We start from the raw sequence: 16,836 nt of genomic DNA on the forward strand, positions 1-16,836 counted from the left end.
GTAGAAATCATCGGTCATCCATGCTCTCGAGGACAGCATAATCCACAAGCAGACAATTCCTTTGACTTGAAAGCTGGGAGAGATGATGCAGTAATCATATTTGTTGTTGTTTTTTAAATGTTAAAACAGTAATCTTTTCTGTGGAGCTTAAAGCAAGGAGAACCGCTCTTTAGCTGCAGTGTGCACTCAAATGCTAAAGGTGGTAGGTGGTGAAGGTGGTAGTCCTGTAGGACACAACTGGCCCATTGTATTGCAAGGTATGCAGAGGCTTCCGAAGTGGGGGGCTTGAATATCTAAACTGCTAACTGGATCCGTGCTCTCGCTTTCATTTAAAAACACTGACGTTTTGGGGCTACAGGGAAACCTTTGTAGACCTAACAAAATATGGCTTTATTAAACGTGCAACTGAAGACTAGGATACTACTTTGTTGCAATCAGTAGGGTATTTGCACATCTGGCAGTGACTTTTGCATCGAGTTATCTAAATGTTTCTTTATAATTTCATTAGAATTTGTACATGGAAAATTCTTTATTGATCTAAGTTCAACCATGTACGATACATATTGCATTGGAATTTTAGAATTAAATGGCCATAAACATATTTTAATCAATTGGAAGACAATAAAAACATGAGCTACATGAGATATAAAAAAAGAGTCAAAATAAAATGACTCTTATTAAAATTAAAGATTGTTTTACTAAAAAAAAGAAAAAACAAACAAACATTTTTTGTAGTTAAACTATGGTAACAAACTGTAGAGCCCCATCACATGCCAATATAGAGCAAACATTTAGTAATTTCCTGCAAAAGAGAATTTGATTTTGACAAGCAATGTCTAATTCAAATAAAAGAGATAGTTCACCCCCAAAAAGAAAACTTTGTCATCATTTAAGCCTGCACATTTCATCTTTCTTCAAAATGTCTTCTTTTATGTTCAACAGGAAAAAATAAAGATCTAAACCACCAGAGGGCGAGTAAATAGTGAGTATTTATTTATTTATTTAATTCTTTATTTATTTATTTTTAAAAGCCCTTTAATTTAATGAAGCAACAAAATTTGGGCGGTTTTGAAAAGTAAATTTTATATACAACTATATACAACTATTTTTATAACTATTTTTTTTCTGGGTTTTCCCCTTGATTGGATAGGAAAGTAAAGAGAATTGACAGGAAAGCATGGGGAGCAGAGAGAGGGGAAGGATCGGCATAGGACCACGAGGCTGAATCGAACTCGGGTCGCCGTGAGCACCGGAGTGCCGACGCACTAACCACTACACCACTGTCGCTGACGTATATACAGTATGCAACTTATTAAACAACACATATTTATGCGTTCCTACTACATTCAGTTAGTAGTGACTAGAGCATAGCACAAACCGCGTTGGCCCATTCGCAAATGGAAGTGAAGGAAAGTTGTATCAAAATCAGACTCGACAAATCTGACTCCCTTTTGTGTACACGTGCATCACGCAGCGCCTGCAGTTAAACTCACAAGTTTATGACACTTTTATTGATCTTTTTTTTCGTAATTGACAGCAAGCTTGTTTAGAACAAACATAGATGTATTGTCTGATTAACAAGCAGCACCTAATTTTGTTAAAAGGAATTTAAAACGCCATGGGATGGATTAATACCACATTTCGAAAGTAAAACATACTCTATAAGGTAGTGTAATCTACACAAAAAGTCCAGTGTGTGGGTGAGAGGGGGCAGTGTTTCTATGTGATCTTGTTATGTTGTGGTTTTGTGACTGCTGGTGTTGGTTGCAGTATGGTTAAACAAATTATAACAGTTAAAGTAACTACTCTGATTTTAAATAAATTAAAATAAAATATTAATCTAATATTTTGGGCGTTTTTTGTGCATTTGGGCGGGTTTTGGACAGCTTTTGGGCTTTAAAAAGCTACCACTGAGGATAGGTTCTGGACGGGTGCACTTAACAACTCTGGCTCCTCACGACCTCTACTGGTTCATACAAGTTACAATTTTAAAATTACAACTAAAGTGCTTAACTGAAAAATTAAACTAGAATATGTACGTATTTAATCAAGTATGTATAAATATTTAAACTCCTAATTTTAATGGGTAACTATATTGAGACTACACGTATCAGCACATAAAATGGCATCAGGTTAATGGGGTATATGCACAGCTAGTGTTTTTACCAATAATAATCTTTCGGTGTAAGCTATATTCAAACCCATAAGGTTCCTTTTAAAACATTGATGTTGTAATGTACTTACAATACATCCAGTTAATAGACGTAAGAATTAATTTAGTTCCAGTGTAAAATTAGATAAAAGACCGCTATCACTGCCAGGATCAGCAGGCGAGAGCAGAAACTCCTTTGAAAATACTAGGGTAAAATAAACATGTTTTAAAGACATGGCAGGGCGGAATGGAATTGAATGCAATGCTTGTCTGGTCTAAAACCACTTTTTATAGTATATCTATCAGGCAGTGGAGAAATCAGACCTTAAACGTGTCAATTTCATAATGGAAAGACTGTTCACCGGAAGCGCTGAGACTGGCTGGCTGAAATTAAAAGTCCGTGTGCATACCTGTAGCTTTTAGTGACATCTGGTTCATTTCTGAATCAAACTGAATCATCTTCAGTTCAAACTGAATACTACGTCCTGCTGTCTGGGTACCCGGGTTTGTTGTTTTATTTATCAAATAGAGAATTGGCTTCTTTAGGACGAGACAATAAACCGCGTTTAGAATGAAAACTTTGAATGCAAAGGCTGGGAGGAGTGGCTGAGGTAACGTTACCGTTTTAAGGTGGAGCTCAGCAAACAATCGTTCGGATGTTTGTGCTGGGCAAAATATGGGGAGAAAACAGAAACAAAACAAGATACTACTGAAGGAAATCTGGCGACCAGACTAACAATGTTGAGAATTACCAGACATATTTTGATGTAAATCTGAAGAAGTTTATTATTTAATACCCAGAAACCACTACATACTGAGAGGCAACTAGGTGTCCTACCAAATATTTACTCTAAAGGTAAGGTCACACCTTAATCAGATGTCACCTTAATCAATTAGTCAGTTAAATGTCATTTGAAGGTACAGTATCAACAGATATTAAGCAGACAGTCTAACTTACTGATACTCAGTGGATCATCAAAATAAAGAGTTACCAAAGGTAAAGCTGTCACTGGGGCATTACACATTTGTACCTAAAAGAACAAAAATGATACCCTAAATGTACAAAAGTATTTCTCTTGACATTTTAGATACTTTATTGGTCTTTGAGGTATATGATACAAACGTCTAGCTTTTTTTCCTAGTAACATCTGTTGTATTTTTTTGTTTGTTTGTTTCAGATGGAATTGATACACTGAAAGTTAATCAGATTGTTTAGATTTCTAAAAATAAAAAAAGTTAGTCCCTTTAAAATGTATCAATTACAGCTGCCCAAAACAATTATTCAGTATTTTGGTGTTTGGCTATTTTATTCATTCAGATTTCTGCATGTGCAGATTCCGTGTGGGCCTAGTTATCAGTCACCTTTAATGAAATATTGGCCTAACTGTCTTTTTTTTGTAGTTTGTATTGTTTTGCCTGTCTTTTTTTTTACTATTGCACCATAGTGTCTGGAATAAAGAGAATATTATTACATTTCTTGAATTGTTAGAAAGTTTATTTTGATCGATAAATACAGCTGGCCATAATAATAATTTTATATTTTAAGGAGATACGTATGATAGAAGACTTGTTTGAGTTATGTAATGTTTAATGCTTTATATTTTCAAAGCTTTCGGAAACTACTGGCGGAATTCTTAAGGAAGATGATGGATAACCGAGCATTACATAAAAGTTAACATGATGGCAGCTAGGGCTCACAATATTGGAAAAATATGTAATTGTGATATTACATTTTTCTGCGATAATATTGCGATATGAATACAGTTTTACATGGTGGTTTAAATAGCTCTATTTAATGTTTTTTGAGTGAGTCTAACAGTATTTATGAACAAAAAATTATGCAAAGCGCAAAAAAATGCCCAAATGTTTTAAACCCTCTTGAAATGCACAGTCACAGGCCTTAAAAACATGTGCAAATGATAAATTCTCAATCTATTATGGTTAAACTTCAGTCAACTATGATTAAGACTCAATATTGCATATCCTGCGATCATGTAACTATTGCTAATGCGCACATTGCGATATCAATGCTGAAACGATATAGTGTGCAGCCCTAATAGCAGCATTCACACTTATTCATAAGAACCTTATAAACACAGCAGATGCACCAGACGTTGTTTTAATCAAAGCAAACCTTCCAAGATAAAATCTCCTTGATGATCATAGAAACGTACATTTTCTGTCCCTGGAATAAAAACATAAAAGCATTTCATCCCAAAAATGTCTACAATGGACTAATGGTTGATTTCTGTGAGTTGTTCTGTAAAGGAATATGTCATTTACAATATTTGGTTCTCAGATTTTTGTTCTTTATTAAAAACTTCACAAATGTGCAAACTGACATTGTCCTCAGCCCAATTGAACCTAAAGCTTTAATATTTTTGTTATGCTTAAAACTGTTATTTAGAAATAAATACTTCAGAATTAGCAAGTTTAAGTTATTATCCTTTACAATAATTGATTCAAAACTTGAAATTATGCATAAATTCTACAAATGATTGAACATAAATTAAATTATTGAACATAAAATGGGGAGTCATGGTGGCGCAGTGGGTAGGACTGTCGCCACACAGCAAGAAGGCCAATGGTTCGAGTCCCGGCTAGGCCAGTTGGCATTTCTGTGTGGAGTTTGCATGTTCTCCTCGTGTTGCCGTGGGTTTCCTCCGGGTGCTCTGATTTCCCCAAGACATGCACTATCCAGCAGATGTCAGCAGGTGGCACCCTGTGATCTGTTTAAATCTGATCAATGTCAAACACACAGTCAACAGCCCAGTGCATGGGAATCTGTTTGTGCTATTTGAAAAATTTGAGATTAATAGCAGAGGAGATGACAGACGGCATGCAGTGGAGGTGTTTCTGCTGCAGTCACACAGATGTTTAGCAGAGAGTCTGAAACTGCAGTGTTCAGCTGTTCTGAGTCTCTGAGGACGACTCAATCAGCTCAGTCTGCTCTTGCTGTCCTCCAGTCACCAGGTGCGCTCTACTGTTTAAAATAACAGCATCATATATAACTACATTTACCACGCTATTGATTAGGTACATTCAACTCCTGCAGGGCCATATCCTATAGTTTTACTGATCAATCAATAGCTGTGTTTCTATCCATAGATGCTAATTAGATTAAACTGAAATATCACAAAACATTTGTGAATGAAGCACGTTTAGCCTCAAAGGGGTGGTCTAGAGTGTATTTTTAAGGCTTGGTTGTGTTTATAAAATGCAAAGCAATGTGTGAGGAATTAACAAATTTAAGCGGATTTGACAAACATTTAATTTGGGCTGCACAATATATTGTTTCAGCATCGATATCACAATGTACACAAAAGAAGTACACTTGTTAGTTTAGTGAAGAAGAATTTTACTGAATTAGAGTTTTTCCCTGTCACATTGGTGCATTTCTCACAGCACTATTTACATTTGCACAACAGTTAATGCATTTCTTGAAACAGTTAGTCATTTGTGCTCATCATAGTAGCAGTTTCTCATTCCTTCCAACAAATTGCAAATGCGTTTGGACATGCATCAGTTGCTTTCATACAACTCTCTGCTGTTTTATAACAATGTCATTTGCTCATGTCAAAATTAACTAAACTTGTGAATGCTGAATAGTCATTCCATATATAAAACTAACAGTTCTCATTTCATTACTTGAGTCACCACATGCAAAAATGTTGAACTAGTTGTCAAAATCTGACAAGCTAATTTTATAAAAAATGTTAATCTTTTTTCCCCCCCTGAAAATGTCTTTAAATTGAACAATTTTATGAATGATTCACAGTCCTGTGTATGTTGTAGATTCAGTTCCAATATGTACTGCAATATTGTTTACAGGTGTGCACAGATCTACCCAAAGGAAGTTTATGTTTGTTGTAAATAAGGGTTTATTTATTTTTTTGCACAATGCTGTGAATAAAGTAGAATTGTAAAGAGCAAATCCAGTAAAATGTGAAACATTTCAGTGTCTTATATTTAGATACCTCACTAAATGCAGTAACGTCTAACTTTACTGTAGTTTTCAAATGGCTGTGTAAATAGTATATAGTGCCGTCTAGAGCTTTTTCAGGAAGTGTCTCCAAAATCTGACTATTCCATTGGAAAAAATGTAGAGTAAGCTGTTATAATGAAAACATGACAAAGCCATTTAACTATCTTATTCATAATCAATGGTGTCAGCGGGGTCGATAACCGTTTTCAAGGTATACCACGGTTTGAAAAAGTCAAGGTTTCAAAACCGCCAAAATTTTCTGCTATACCGTTCCTAAGATATGTGTGAGATTTTTTATTTTTTTTTCATTTTGTTTTAACTTCCTTAGGAAAACAGTATCTCCAGCAGAAAATATATCCAAAGATGCTGTTATAAATTGCAATGAAATCAGTGTTTTTGAAACTGAGGACAGCAGAAGTCAATGATTCATTTGAATTACTGAGCCGCCTGACATGTTTACTTTTCCAAATAATTATACAATTTTCTCAAAATAAAATATATTGTGTTCAAAGGGCGAAAATGTTTTGTTTTTTACCCAGATATTTAAAACGTATATAATTTAGAGCAGTAATCACAATACTGTCATACTGTAAAACCATGATATTTATATCCAAGGTTATCATATACCGTCAGAATCTTATACCGGCCCATGCATAGTCAGGACTTTTTATCTTGATGACACTGACACTTTCATTGACATCAATACTTGCTTTTGAGGAATGAGCTACCCCTTTTGAGCAAGTGACACGCTTTTGCAGGTTATCAACTAGGTTTTGCAGTTTGTACTAATTAGAAGGAATGGGAAACTGTTACTATGATGGGCACAAATTAGTAACTATTTTGAGAAATACATGAACTGTTGTGCAAATGTAAAGAGTGTTGTGGGAAATGCACCAAAGCCACTGAGAAAAACTGTAATATATTAAAGACTATAAAGTGTTATTTTACATTTCATTATTCAATTTCTGTACCTGAATACTGTTTGACTCTATGGAAAACCATATAGCACTGTTCATTGAGCTTTTTTGTTGCTGTATTATTGTAATATTTGCTTGCAATTTGTTTATTGGATTGTATACATAATTCATATCCTTACAAAATCACCCTAATCAATCAAAACGAATGATTTCTTTCTAAATAGAGCTATGCTAGCCATTGGTTGAAATTGTATTTGTATCGATATATAGCAGAGAAACAAAACATCACAATCTCAGATTTTTCCAATATCCTGCAGCCCTAATATGAGTTGTCAAAAAAAAACTAAAAAATTTTGTTGATTCACCTAATTTTAAATAAATCATTTGAAAAATAACAGCAAATGTTAATTTTTGAGTGAAATGTTATTGAGCTTTCTTTTGCAAATTCTTCCTATCAGGATTCTGACGGTATGAAAACCTCAGATAAACGTATCACAGTTTCACGGTATTGTGATACACGATAACTTTTTTCACATTGAACACAATATATTTTATTTTGAAAAACATTTTATACATTTTGGAACAGTAAACATGTCATTTTAAATAATATATTTCTTTTCTTTGGAAATAAAGTCATACTGGCTGCACCGTGGCTCAGTGTGTAGCACGTTCGCCTCACAGCAAGAAGATTGCTGGTTTGAGCCTCGGCTGGGTCAGTCGCCGTTTCTGTGTGGAGTTTGTATGTTCTCCCCATGTTAGCTCGGGTTTCCTTGGGGTGCTCTGGTTACCCCCACAGTCATGTGGTATAGGTGAATAGGGTAAGCTAAGTTGTCTGTAGTGTATGTGTGTGCATGGATGTTTCCCAGTGATGGGATGGATTAGTTGGCGGTTCATTCCGCTGTGGTGACCCCAGATTAATAAAGTGATTTAGCCGAAAAGGAAATGAATGAATAAATGAATAAAGTAATACTGTTCTGGTACAGCATGATGGTGCTCTGGTACAGCAGCGATTTGCTTTTCAAATGTTTTCTGAATTGTAAGCTGACCAGTAGCCTTTGATGTGGATACTGATGCCCTAAAAACTAAATAGAATATTCGTTAATAAAAGAAAAATATATATATACAAAATAAAATACATATACAGTGCTCAGCATAATTGAGTACAGCCCATTTTGAAAATGAGTGCTTTTCTCCATTTCTCAGTGAATGTAGGCAATGTATTTTTGATGCATTTAAACAAAATAGATTTAATAAACAGATATTTTTATTTAGAAAAAAAATTTGTTACCAGACGTATTTAGAAATTGAAAGAAAATACAATTAAATTCAAGCAAAAACAATTAACATAATTTTAAAGTTTTTCTGTTTCTCTTAATTTTTTCCTCTTTTTTAAATTCGTATTTGACATTTTTCTATGACATATACATTTGGCTGTACTAGTTTTTGGACCGCTATCCTCAGTTATTTTGTAAGATAAGCTCCAGATTTGGCTTCAGTATTGACTAATCTAATGTATATGCACAAATATAATATTGTATAGCTTCCTATTGAAAATATGAATGTAAAAGAGAGATCTGTGAGGGGTGATATGCTGAGCACTGTACCTTAGAAATGGTATAGCAGAAAATTGTAGTGGTTCTAAAACCTTTTCCAAATCGTGGTTAACCTTGAAACTGGTTGTTGTGCCATGACTAATCAGGGTTATGAAATACAGTATATAATGCTTGCATTCATCTAAGCTTTAATGAAAATAAGGTTTTCTTTTTCCTGCAATGTCATCTCTTCTTTATTGACATTTCTTCTGGCATGTGGTTAGGTCAAACAAGTTAGGTCAAATATAATGTAAAACTAAATCACATTTCCTAGTATGTACAATCTGGATTGTTACTTTTTTTTACCATTTTTATTGTATAAGCTAATGTGCAAACGTTTTAATCTGCTCAGTACTGGATATTTTTGTGCAACTATTTCAGGTATTTAGTATTTCAACATTAATAGTCTTTACAACAATTCATATGTATTCAAAACTAATATAGATAATTGGGCAACTCATAGCTCCTGAACAAGACTTCCTGCAAACCTACAAACAAGATTGTCACAGATTTTCTGCCTGTCTTTTGTGCTTACAGTGTGCAAACATCATGTGCCGAGGAAGAATCTCTTTATCCCTTAATTCAAAATCCTTTGCAGCAGCATGTCAAATTGCAATGCAAATGGAGCTGAAAAGGTTGTCCCACTTCATTTTAGTCCATACCCACTGCCCACAGACACGGTTTTCACAATCACAGATTGAAAGTGTAACAAAGACTCCCCAGGGTGTGGGATTCCATACTGGCGTCTTGGCTACAGTCTCTGTCCGATGGTTAGTAATGATCTGAACTTCTTAAACTCACCACACAGTGTCGCTCTCTACACACTAGCGTTTATACGACTGTAGAGAGGAACAAATGTGTCCAAAATGGGTCAGTGTGTCTTCTTGTAGGCCTTCACGCATTGCAGGGGTTTGATTCAGAAGATATCTGATATCTATCTGTCTGTCTCTTTCCACTTCTGTCTGTCTGTCTGTCTATCTCTTTATCTATCTATCTATCTATCTATCTATCTATCTATCTATCTATCTATCTATCTATCTATCTATCTATCTATCTATCTATCTATCTATCTATCTATCTATCTATCTATCTATCTATCTATCTATCTATCTACCTACGTACCTGCCTATCTATACATTTATCTATCTGTCTATCCATCTATCTTTCTATCTATCTTTATTGGCAGTCAGCATGATGTGAATAAATAATTTTGCAAAATGGAAAGGTAAAGTTTTAATAAGCAAATAAAAATTCACATCCTTTTAGTTTGCCATAAGGAATATGAACACAAACCATGCAATAGAATTAACATATAGCTACTCTACAAAGATCTATAATAATTTATTTACAATAACAATGCATGTGGTGTCAAAAATAAAAAAAATAAATGTGTCATATAGTAAAGTTTTAGTAATAGATAATAAAACTAGCCTAAATATGACAGGAAATGGAAAAGTATGAATAAAACAAAAGGTATATAGGTATAAAAATAAATAGATCTATAACGTGTTTACATTAGACAAAAAATATTTATTTCTTAAACAAATAAATAATACAAAACACATGCACACACACACACACACACACACACACACACACACACACACACACAGACAGAGATGAAGTCAGAATTATTAGCCCACCTGAACTATAGCCCCCTTGTTAATTAGGTTAACTTGGCAGGTTAGGGATATATATATATATATATATATATATATATATATATATATATATATATATATATATATATATATATATATATATATATATACAGTCTATATTTTATACATTATATATTTATTAAATTTATTCTTTTTTATTTGCCTTTATCTATATATCTTTATGATTTGTATTTTGCTACTGTGAGAAACTGTTCAGTTATGACAGCGTTATTATGTCGTATTGATTACTGCTTGTAGGAATAAAACAACCTGCGAAGCTGCTGTGTATGTGTGTGAGAGAGAGTGTGAGTGAGTGAGAGAGAGAAAGAGGAGGGGGCAGGCGCGTCACACGCTCGTGGGGGGAAATCAAGAGGGCGAAAGCGGCTCGTGGACACAATGGATTTGCGAAGGAAAGGGCTTTGCGTTGATTAAAGGACGGAGTCTTCGATGAACACGAGACACAAGGTACGTGCATGTTTCTGAGGCAAGCGCAAGACCATTCATGTCGCGCTTTTCCTCGTTATCTTTGATTGTAACGGCAGAACCGTTATTTGGACGGTAGAGGATGCAGGAAGCGACGTCGCCGAGTCGAGGCATCATTGCAGAGAGCGCGGGCCGCTGCTCCGCAGGGTCCTAATGTGATGTTTTGACAGGCTGCAGCTTCAATCTGTTGACACTCCTTGACCAGTGTCAGCCGCGCAGTAAACATATCTTACACTTTCTGATTTCAATCAGGGATTTGATCTGTACTGCACATTAGGACGCCCCTAAATACGGCGAAATTAAAGCGGCAGCCGATGTTTCAGTTCCTAAAGGCTGCTGGATTCATGCTGCCAAGATAAGTAATCTACTGGCATCAGCAGCAGCAGCATGGGATCACAACAAAGCCTGTCTGTCCATGCCAGTATGCATGGTATTTCCCATGGAATTGTGCACCGTTTTTATATACACATGAAATAACTATTCATTCTTTCATGTTCCCGTGCCTCTGTTTACAGTTTCGTTCATTATCTGACTTCCTTTATCTGACAGAAAGATCAATTTCAGAGATCCAGCCCTGTTGGAAAATCCAGTTTAGGCTGGGAGCTGCGTTTTGCAACATGAAAGCTGGCGTCTGCTTGTTTATTTTTCAGTTCAAGCTGATTCTTTAATCAGATGCCATATAGTGAAAATCTGCTTGGCCACCTTAAGCTAATTGTTTCTTGCTGGTCTAAGATGGTCTGCCATCTTTTTAGACCAGCTAGAAGCAGGTTACCATGTTCCTAAGCACAGCTGTCAGCCCCATTTAAATGATTGTATCTGCCAAAAAGTGTAATTTGTGTTTGTGAAAAGCTTTGAATGCACTTTTATGTGATATAGCTATGCATGAAAGTATGTATTGAGGAAATTCAATTTAGGTAATTGCGGAAATGTTTAGCATCATATATATTTTCTTTTGATGGTTGATTATTGAAATATTTGGTTTTGTTTCTTGCTTTTTGATGCAGTTTTATGTTGACTTTAGTTTTAATTTAAGTTAAAGAAGGCATCATTTTAACTTTTCTGGATTTATCACCCTGTGACATCTGAGAGACTATGGCAGAGCTGTCAATGAATGCTCAAAAACACTAAAATGTAGTCTTTTGTATTGTGGATTTGCAGTTACGATTTATATAAATTATATAAACAATTTTATTTAAATTTATTATAAATAAAACGCTATTAAAGCATTTTATTCTCTTTTTAATTTATAATGTCTCGTTACTTTAACTTTTTTTTTTTTTACTTTTAACTGTTTTTATGTATGAACCATACTTCTGAGACCAAATCTAACACAATCTGTCTGCATGTCGTTTAGTTTAATATTTTAGATTTACATCCTTTCACCCAGAGCGACTTACAAATGAGGAAATTTTATAAAGTACAAAGGGATTCCTCCTAATTCATTCATCCCATCATTTTTTATTTACTGCAAAGATGTTAATGCATTTAAACGTGCAGCATTAGTGTTCAAAGAGGCCATCTTTTAATATTTTTATCCCTTTTAAAATCCATCAGCTATTTCCATGTCTTATTCATGCTTTCTTCTTTTCTCGGTTTTGCGGATGCTATTATGGACTGATCCTGATGGCTGCCTCCTCTGCTTCGTGCCATAAGGAAGAGGAGAAGCAGAAGGCTATGCTGTTTCTGCTTGTCTTTACTGCTGTTTGATTAACCATGATGAAGACTGAACCCCCATCTGCAGCCAGCGGCAGCACCAACACCACCCTCGTAGCAAGAAGCGCATCTCCGCACAGGAACGCGTATGAGGCTGGGATTCAATCTCTCAAGCCAGTCACTGCTAATGGAGAGGATGGAAAACCCCGAATACTGGACCGGGGCCGCAGGTACGGCTCCAATGTGCACCGCATCAAGAATATGTTCATGCAGATGGGTTCTCCGGGGGATGAAGATGATCCGTCAAAGCCCAAAGACCTAGACCAGGGGGTCCGACTGTCCCTCCCCAGAGCAAGCAGTCTGAATGAGAATGTGGATCACAGTGCGCTGCTTAAACTCGGCGGGACTGTTTCAGAGCGGGTCAGCCGATTTGATGGGAAGACTGAAGGTAGCAGCTCCAGAGGATCAACCGCTGGATACTCCAAGCTGCAGGAGACGCGAAAGATATTTGAACAGCGCCACCTGCAGGAGAAACAGGCGGCCACTAATCGAATCCTGTTAAAGAAAGAGCGAGCGTCAGGGTTCCAGGACAGCCGTCTGGACGTGGTAGTTCGCTTCAATGGAAGCACAGAGTCATTGGACCGGCTGGATGCAGGGGACTGTCCCGCAGATGCAGTGTCCCCTACTGTCAGCCAGCTGAGTGCAGTGTTTGAGCGAGCAGATCAGCGCAACAGCCTTCCACGACCGTCCTCAACTTCCCCATTGCCTTCTCATGGGGCAGCCTCTACCTCAACCAAGGTGGAAGGAATCAGTTCCAAGACTGCCACCAAAAAGGCACGAAGCATCCCTCCGACAGAGAATAACGAGGCGAAAGACCAAGCAGGTGCTCCTGGAAGTCCGAAAAGCAGAACAAGCAGCCAACCTGATGCATCCAATAGCAAACCATCCGAGGATACAGCTTCTGGCAATACGGATAATATATCCAGGTCAGAGGAGATCCTGAATTCATCAGGCTGTGACTCCAAGCAAGGGGAGAATTCAGAACCAGGCTCTCCAGATCCAGGCAGCAGGCTGGTACAAGCGGATGTCCACGCCTCTCTGGAAAACGGGGAGGCCACAAGCAGCCATGATCCCTCAGAACAAAAGGAGGAAACTGAAGAGGCCTGTGCTGAGGAGGAATCCCACCGAGAGGATATCTCTGAGGCAGACCTGGTGGATATCAGCGCGTACAGCGGGATCGGGGAGGACTCCGGAGGCAGTCAGCTGGATGACGATGAGGAAGCTGAGGATGATGATGCTTACGAACCTGAATCCAGCTGTTCAGAAATCCCAGGACTGCCTGCGGAAGATGAACCTCCACCCAGCAGGAAGATTCGCTTCAGTGTAAACCCCATCAAGGTAAGTGGCTGAAACTTATATAGCTAGAATGGAAAGACACTTTGCGAAATGAAGTGCATTATCTTGAGAGAGGCTTAAGAGTTTTTATTTAAGACATGTATATGTACTGTATATTCCAGAAATTTAAGGCCTACTGGAATAATTAGGGGACATTTTAGTTAAGAGCTGTGCAATATGTCGATATACAGTTAAAGTGTACATTATTTGCCCTCCTGTGTTTTTTTTCTTCTCTTTTTCATATATTTCCTGAATGATGTTTAACAGAATTTTTTCACGGTATTTCCTATAATATTTTTTCTTTTAGAGAAAGTCTTATTTGTTTTATTTTGGCTACAAAAAATGCAGTTTTTAATTTTTTAAAAGTCACTTCAGGGTCAATAATATTAGCCCTCCTAAGCAATTTTAATTTTCATTCATTCATTCATTCATTTTCTTTTCGGCTTAGTCCCTTCATTAAGCCGGGGTCGCCACAGCGGAATGAACCACCAATTTATCCAGCATATTTATCCAGCATGTTTATCCAGCGGATGCCCTTCCAACCGCAACCCATCTCTGAGAAACGATTTTTATTTTATTTTATTTTATTTTGTTTTTTCTTTTAAAGGTAGCACAGAACAAACCATTGTTAAACAATAACTTGACTAATTAACCTTACTTGTCTAATAAATCAAGTAAAGCCTTTACATGTCACTTTAAGCTGAATCGTAGTATCTTGATAAATATCTAGTAGAATATTATGTACTGTCATTATGTCAAAAATAAAAGATATGGTCCCACTTTATATTAAGGGGCCTTAATTAATATGTACTTAAAGCGGAATTAATAATTCCTTACAATGCACTTATTGTGTAAATACATGCTTTTACATTGTACTGATACTTGATTAAATACCTGCATGTAATTATATCTGTAATTAATTAATTATCCCAACTCAAGAGCACCACAAGTGTTCTTAAATACATAGTGAACACAGTAAGTGCATTGTATTTTTTATTTATATTTTGCAGGTATATAGTATATGCAGGTATATAGTAGAGCACCTAATATAAAGTGGGACCAAAAAAATAGTTATTTAAAACTATTATGTTAATAAATGTGATATCCTTTAAACAGAAATTTAAAAAAGAATTCAGGAGGGCTAATTGTTCTGACTTCGACTGTATATCATAAGGTCAAATTTTGTTATTTATTGTAATACTTTTTCATAATTTATATAAATGCAATATTACATGTCATTATGGAGATCCAGACATAAACATGCAGAGCAGCATTCTCAGCATTTGCTTAGCATGTCAGAAAAATGTAATATTGAAAGTACAGCCATATCACCCTGCAGGCTGCAGCCCATGACTCACTGAAACTAAGCAGGGCTGAGCCTGGCCAGTATCTGAATGGGAGGACACATGGGAAAGTTAGGTCGCTGTTGGAAGTGGTGTTAGTGAGGCCAGCAGGGGGCGCTCAATCTGTGGTCTGTGAGAGTCCTAATGCCCCAGTTCAGTGAAGGGAACACCATACTGTCTGTGAGTGCCGTCTTTAGGATAAGACGTTAAACCAAGGTCCCGACTCTCTGTGGTCATTAAAAATCTCTTGGTACTTCTTGTAAAGAGTAGGGGTGTAACCCCGGTGTCCTGGCCAATTTCCCTCTATTGGGCCTTACCCATCATGGCCTCCCAATCATCCCCTCCACCGAATTGACTCTATCACTGTCTCTCCACTACCCCTATAGCTGGTATGTTGTGAGTGCACTGGCGCTGTTGTCCTGTGGCTGCCGTTGCATCATCCAAGTGGATGTTGTATACTGGTGGTGGTGTGTAGAGACCCCTCAACCTCATGATTGTGAAGCGCTTTGGGTGTATGGCCGCACACAATAAATGTGCTATATAAATACACATTACTTACTCACTTACTTACAATCTTTACATTTTGTGTTTTATTTAGTAATATCATTTTTTGTAATCATTGATCATAAAAAAACATCATAGTACATACAAAGTTGATCATAGTCCATTTCCAAATATTTACTTTAAAATGTAAAAAATAAAAAATCCCTTACATATAGCAAATATATATATATATATATATATATATATATATATATATATATATATATATATATATATATATATATATATATATATATATATATATATAATTTATATAAATGTTACTATATCGTGATATATATTATCATCATCATATAAGATTTTTGGTCATATTACCCAGGCCTATTGTAGCTACTCTTTTAGATTGAAGTATGGATGGGCAGAATGTCAAATGTGAGAATAAGAGAAATGAAGCCAGTCTCTAAAGGTTGCCTTTCTTTGAGGAAAATATTACTTATTTGTGTGATGCTGTAGTAGTAGATGCCTCTGTCTCTGCAAACGCTCAGACATGGGTACTGTATAAAAGGAGCACTGCTTCACTGCTAGCAGAGACACATCTGGGCACCGTCAGCACTTTGCTACTGCACACTCAAACCACTAGCCCTCTCCAGCTGCTGACGGCCCACTTCTGCAGCTTCAAGAGCTCTCTCTTGCTGACCGCTTTCAGTTCGCACTAACAGACTGCATGGCCAGTCAGGTGGTGCACAGTGTCCTTTGTATGAGAGTCACATGGTCGTGTTTCTCTCTGTTTTTGGCGGCTTTCTCATCTGATTTTGTGTTCTTGAGACAATGGGACATTCATATAATGACCCACACTATCAGAACAGAATAGTTTTAAACTGGTCATGTGGGCCGCAAAGAGCAAAGTCGTTTCAAATGCACTGCAGCCAAAACTGCAAGGTGCTTTTGTTCTGCAGGTGCTTGATTCACAGCATGGGAATTGGAGGAATAATGAAGGCATGTTGTATCTGAAGTGAACGCCATGTAATCTTACTGACGTCAAGGGGATTTGATGCTAGGGGTGTTTGCCCTGTGATGCACAATTGTGTCTGACACAAATTTTTTTTCTCAGTATTGAGATGGCATATTTAAAGAACAACATGGATATGGTA

The 16,836-nt window shown here is 36.6% G+C and overlaps 1 protein-coding gene across 6 annotated transcripts in view; it reads left to right on the plus strand.

Annotated features, from left to right (window-relative positions):
• Nucleotides 1-2,521: 2,521 nt before the first annotated feature.
• Nucleotides 2,522-16,836, plus strand: part of ppp1r9ba (protein phosphatase 1, regulatory subunit 9Ba) — an 87,120-nt gene continuing 72,805 nt past the window's right edge. For 2 of the 6 annotated variants that reach the window (XR_012400947.1, XM_073944358.1), the window contains exons 1-2: nt 2,522-2,648; nt 12,444-13,841. Coding sequence is in view for 2 of the 6 variants with exons in the window: in XM_073944358.1 (XP_073800459.1) it covers nt 12,504-13,841 (1,338 nt within the window). In the remaining 4 variants the exon portion in view is untranslated. Of the gene's footprint in view, nt 2,649-10,651; nt 10,773-12,443; nt 15,887-16,836 lie in introns of those variants that run through there. The other 4 variants (XR_012400946.1, XM_021473525.2, XR_012400949.1 and 1 more) reach the window with 3 other exon arrangements.

This window comes from Danio rerio, chromosome 3 (assembly GCF_049306965.1).
Source record: "Danio rerio strain Tuebingen ecotype United States chromosome 3, GRCz12tu, whole genome shotgun sequence".
Taxonomy (NCBI): domain Eukaryota; kingdom Metazoa; phylum Chordata; class Actinopteri; order Cypriniformes; family Danionidae; genus Danio; species Danio rerio.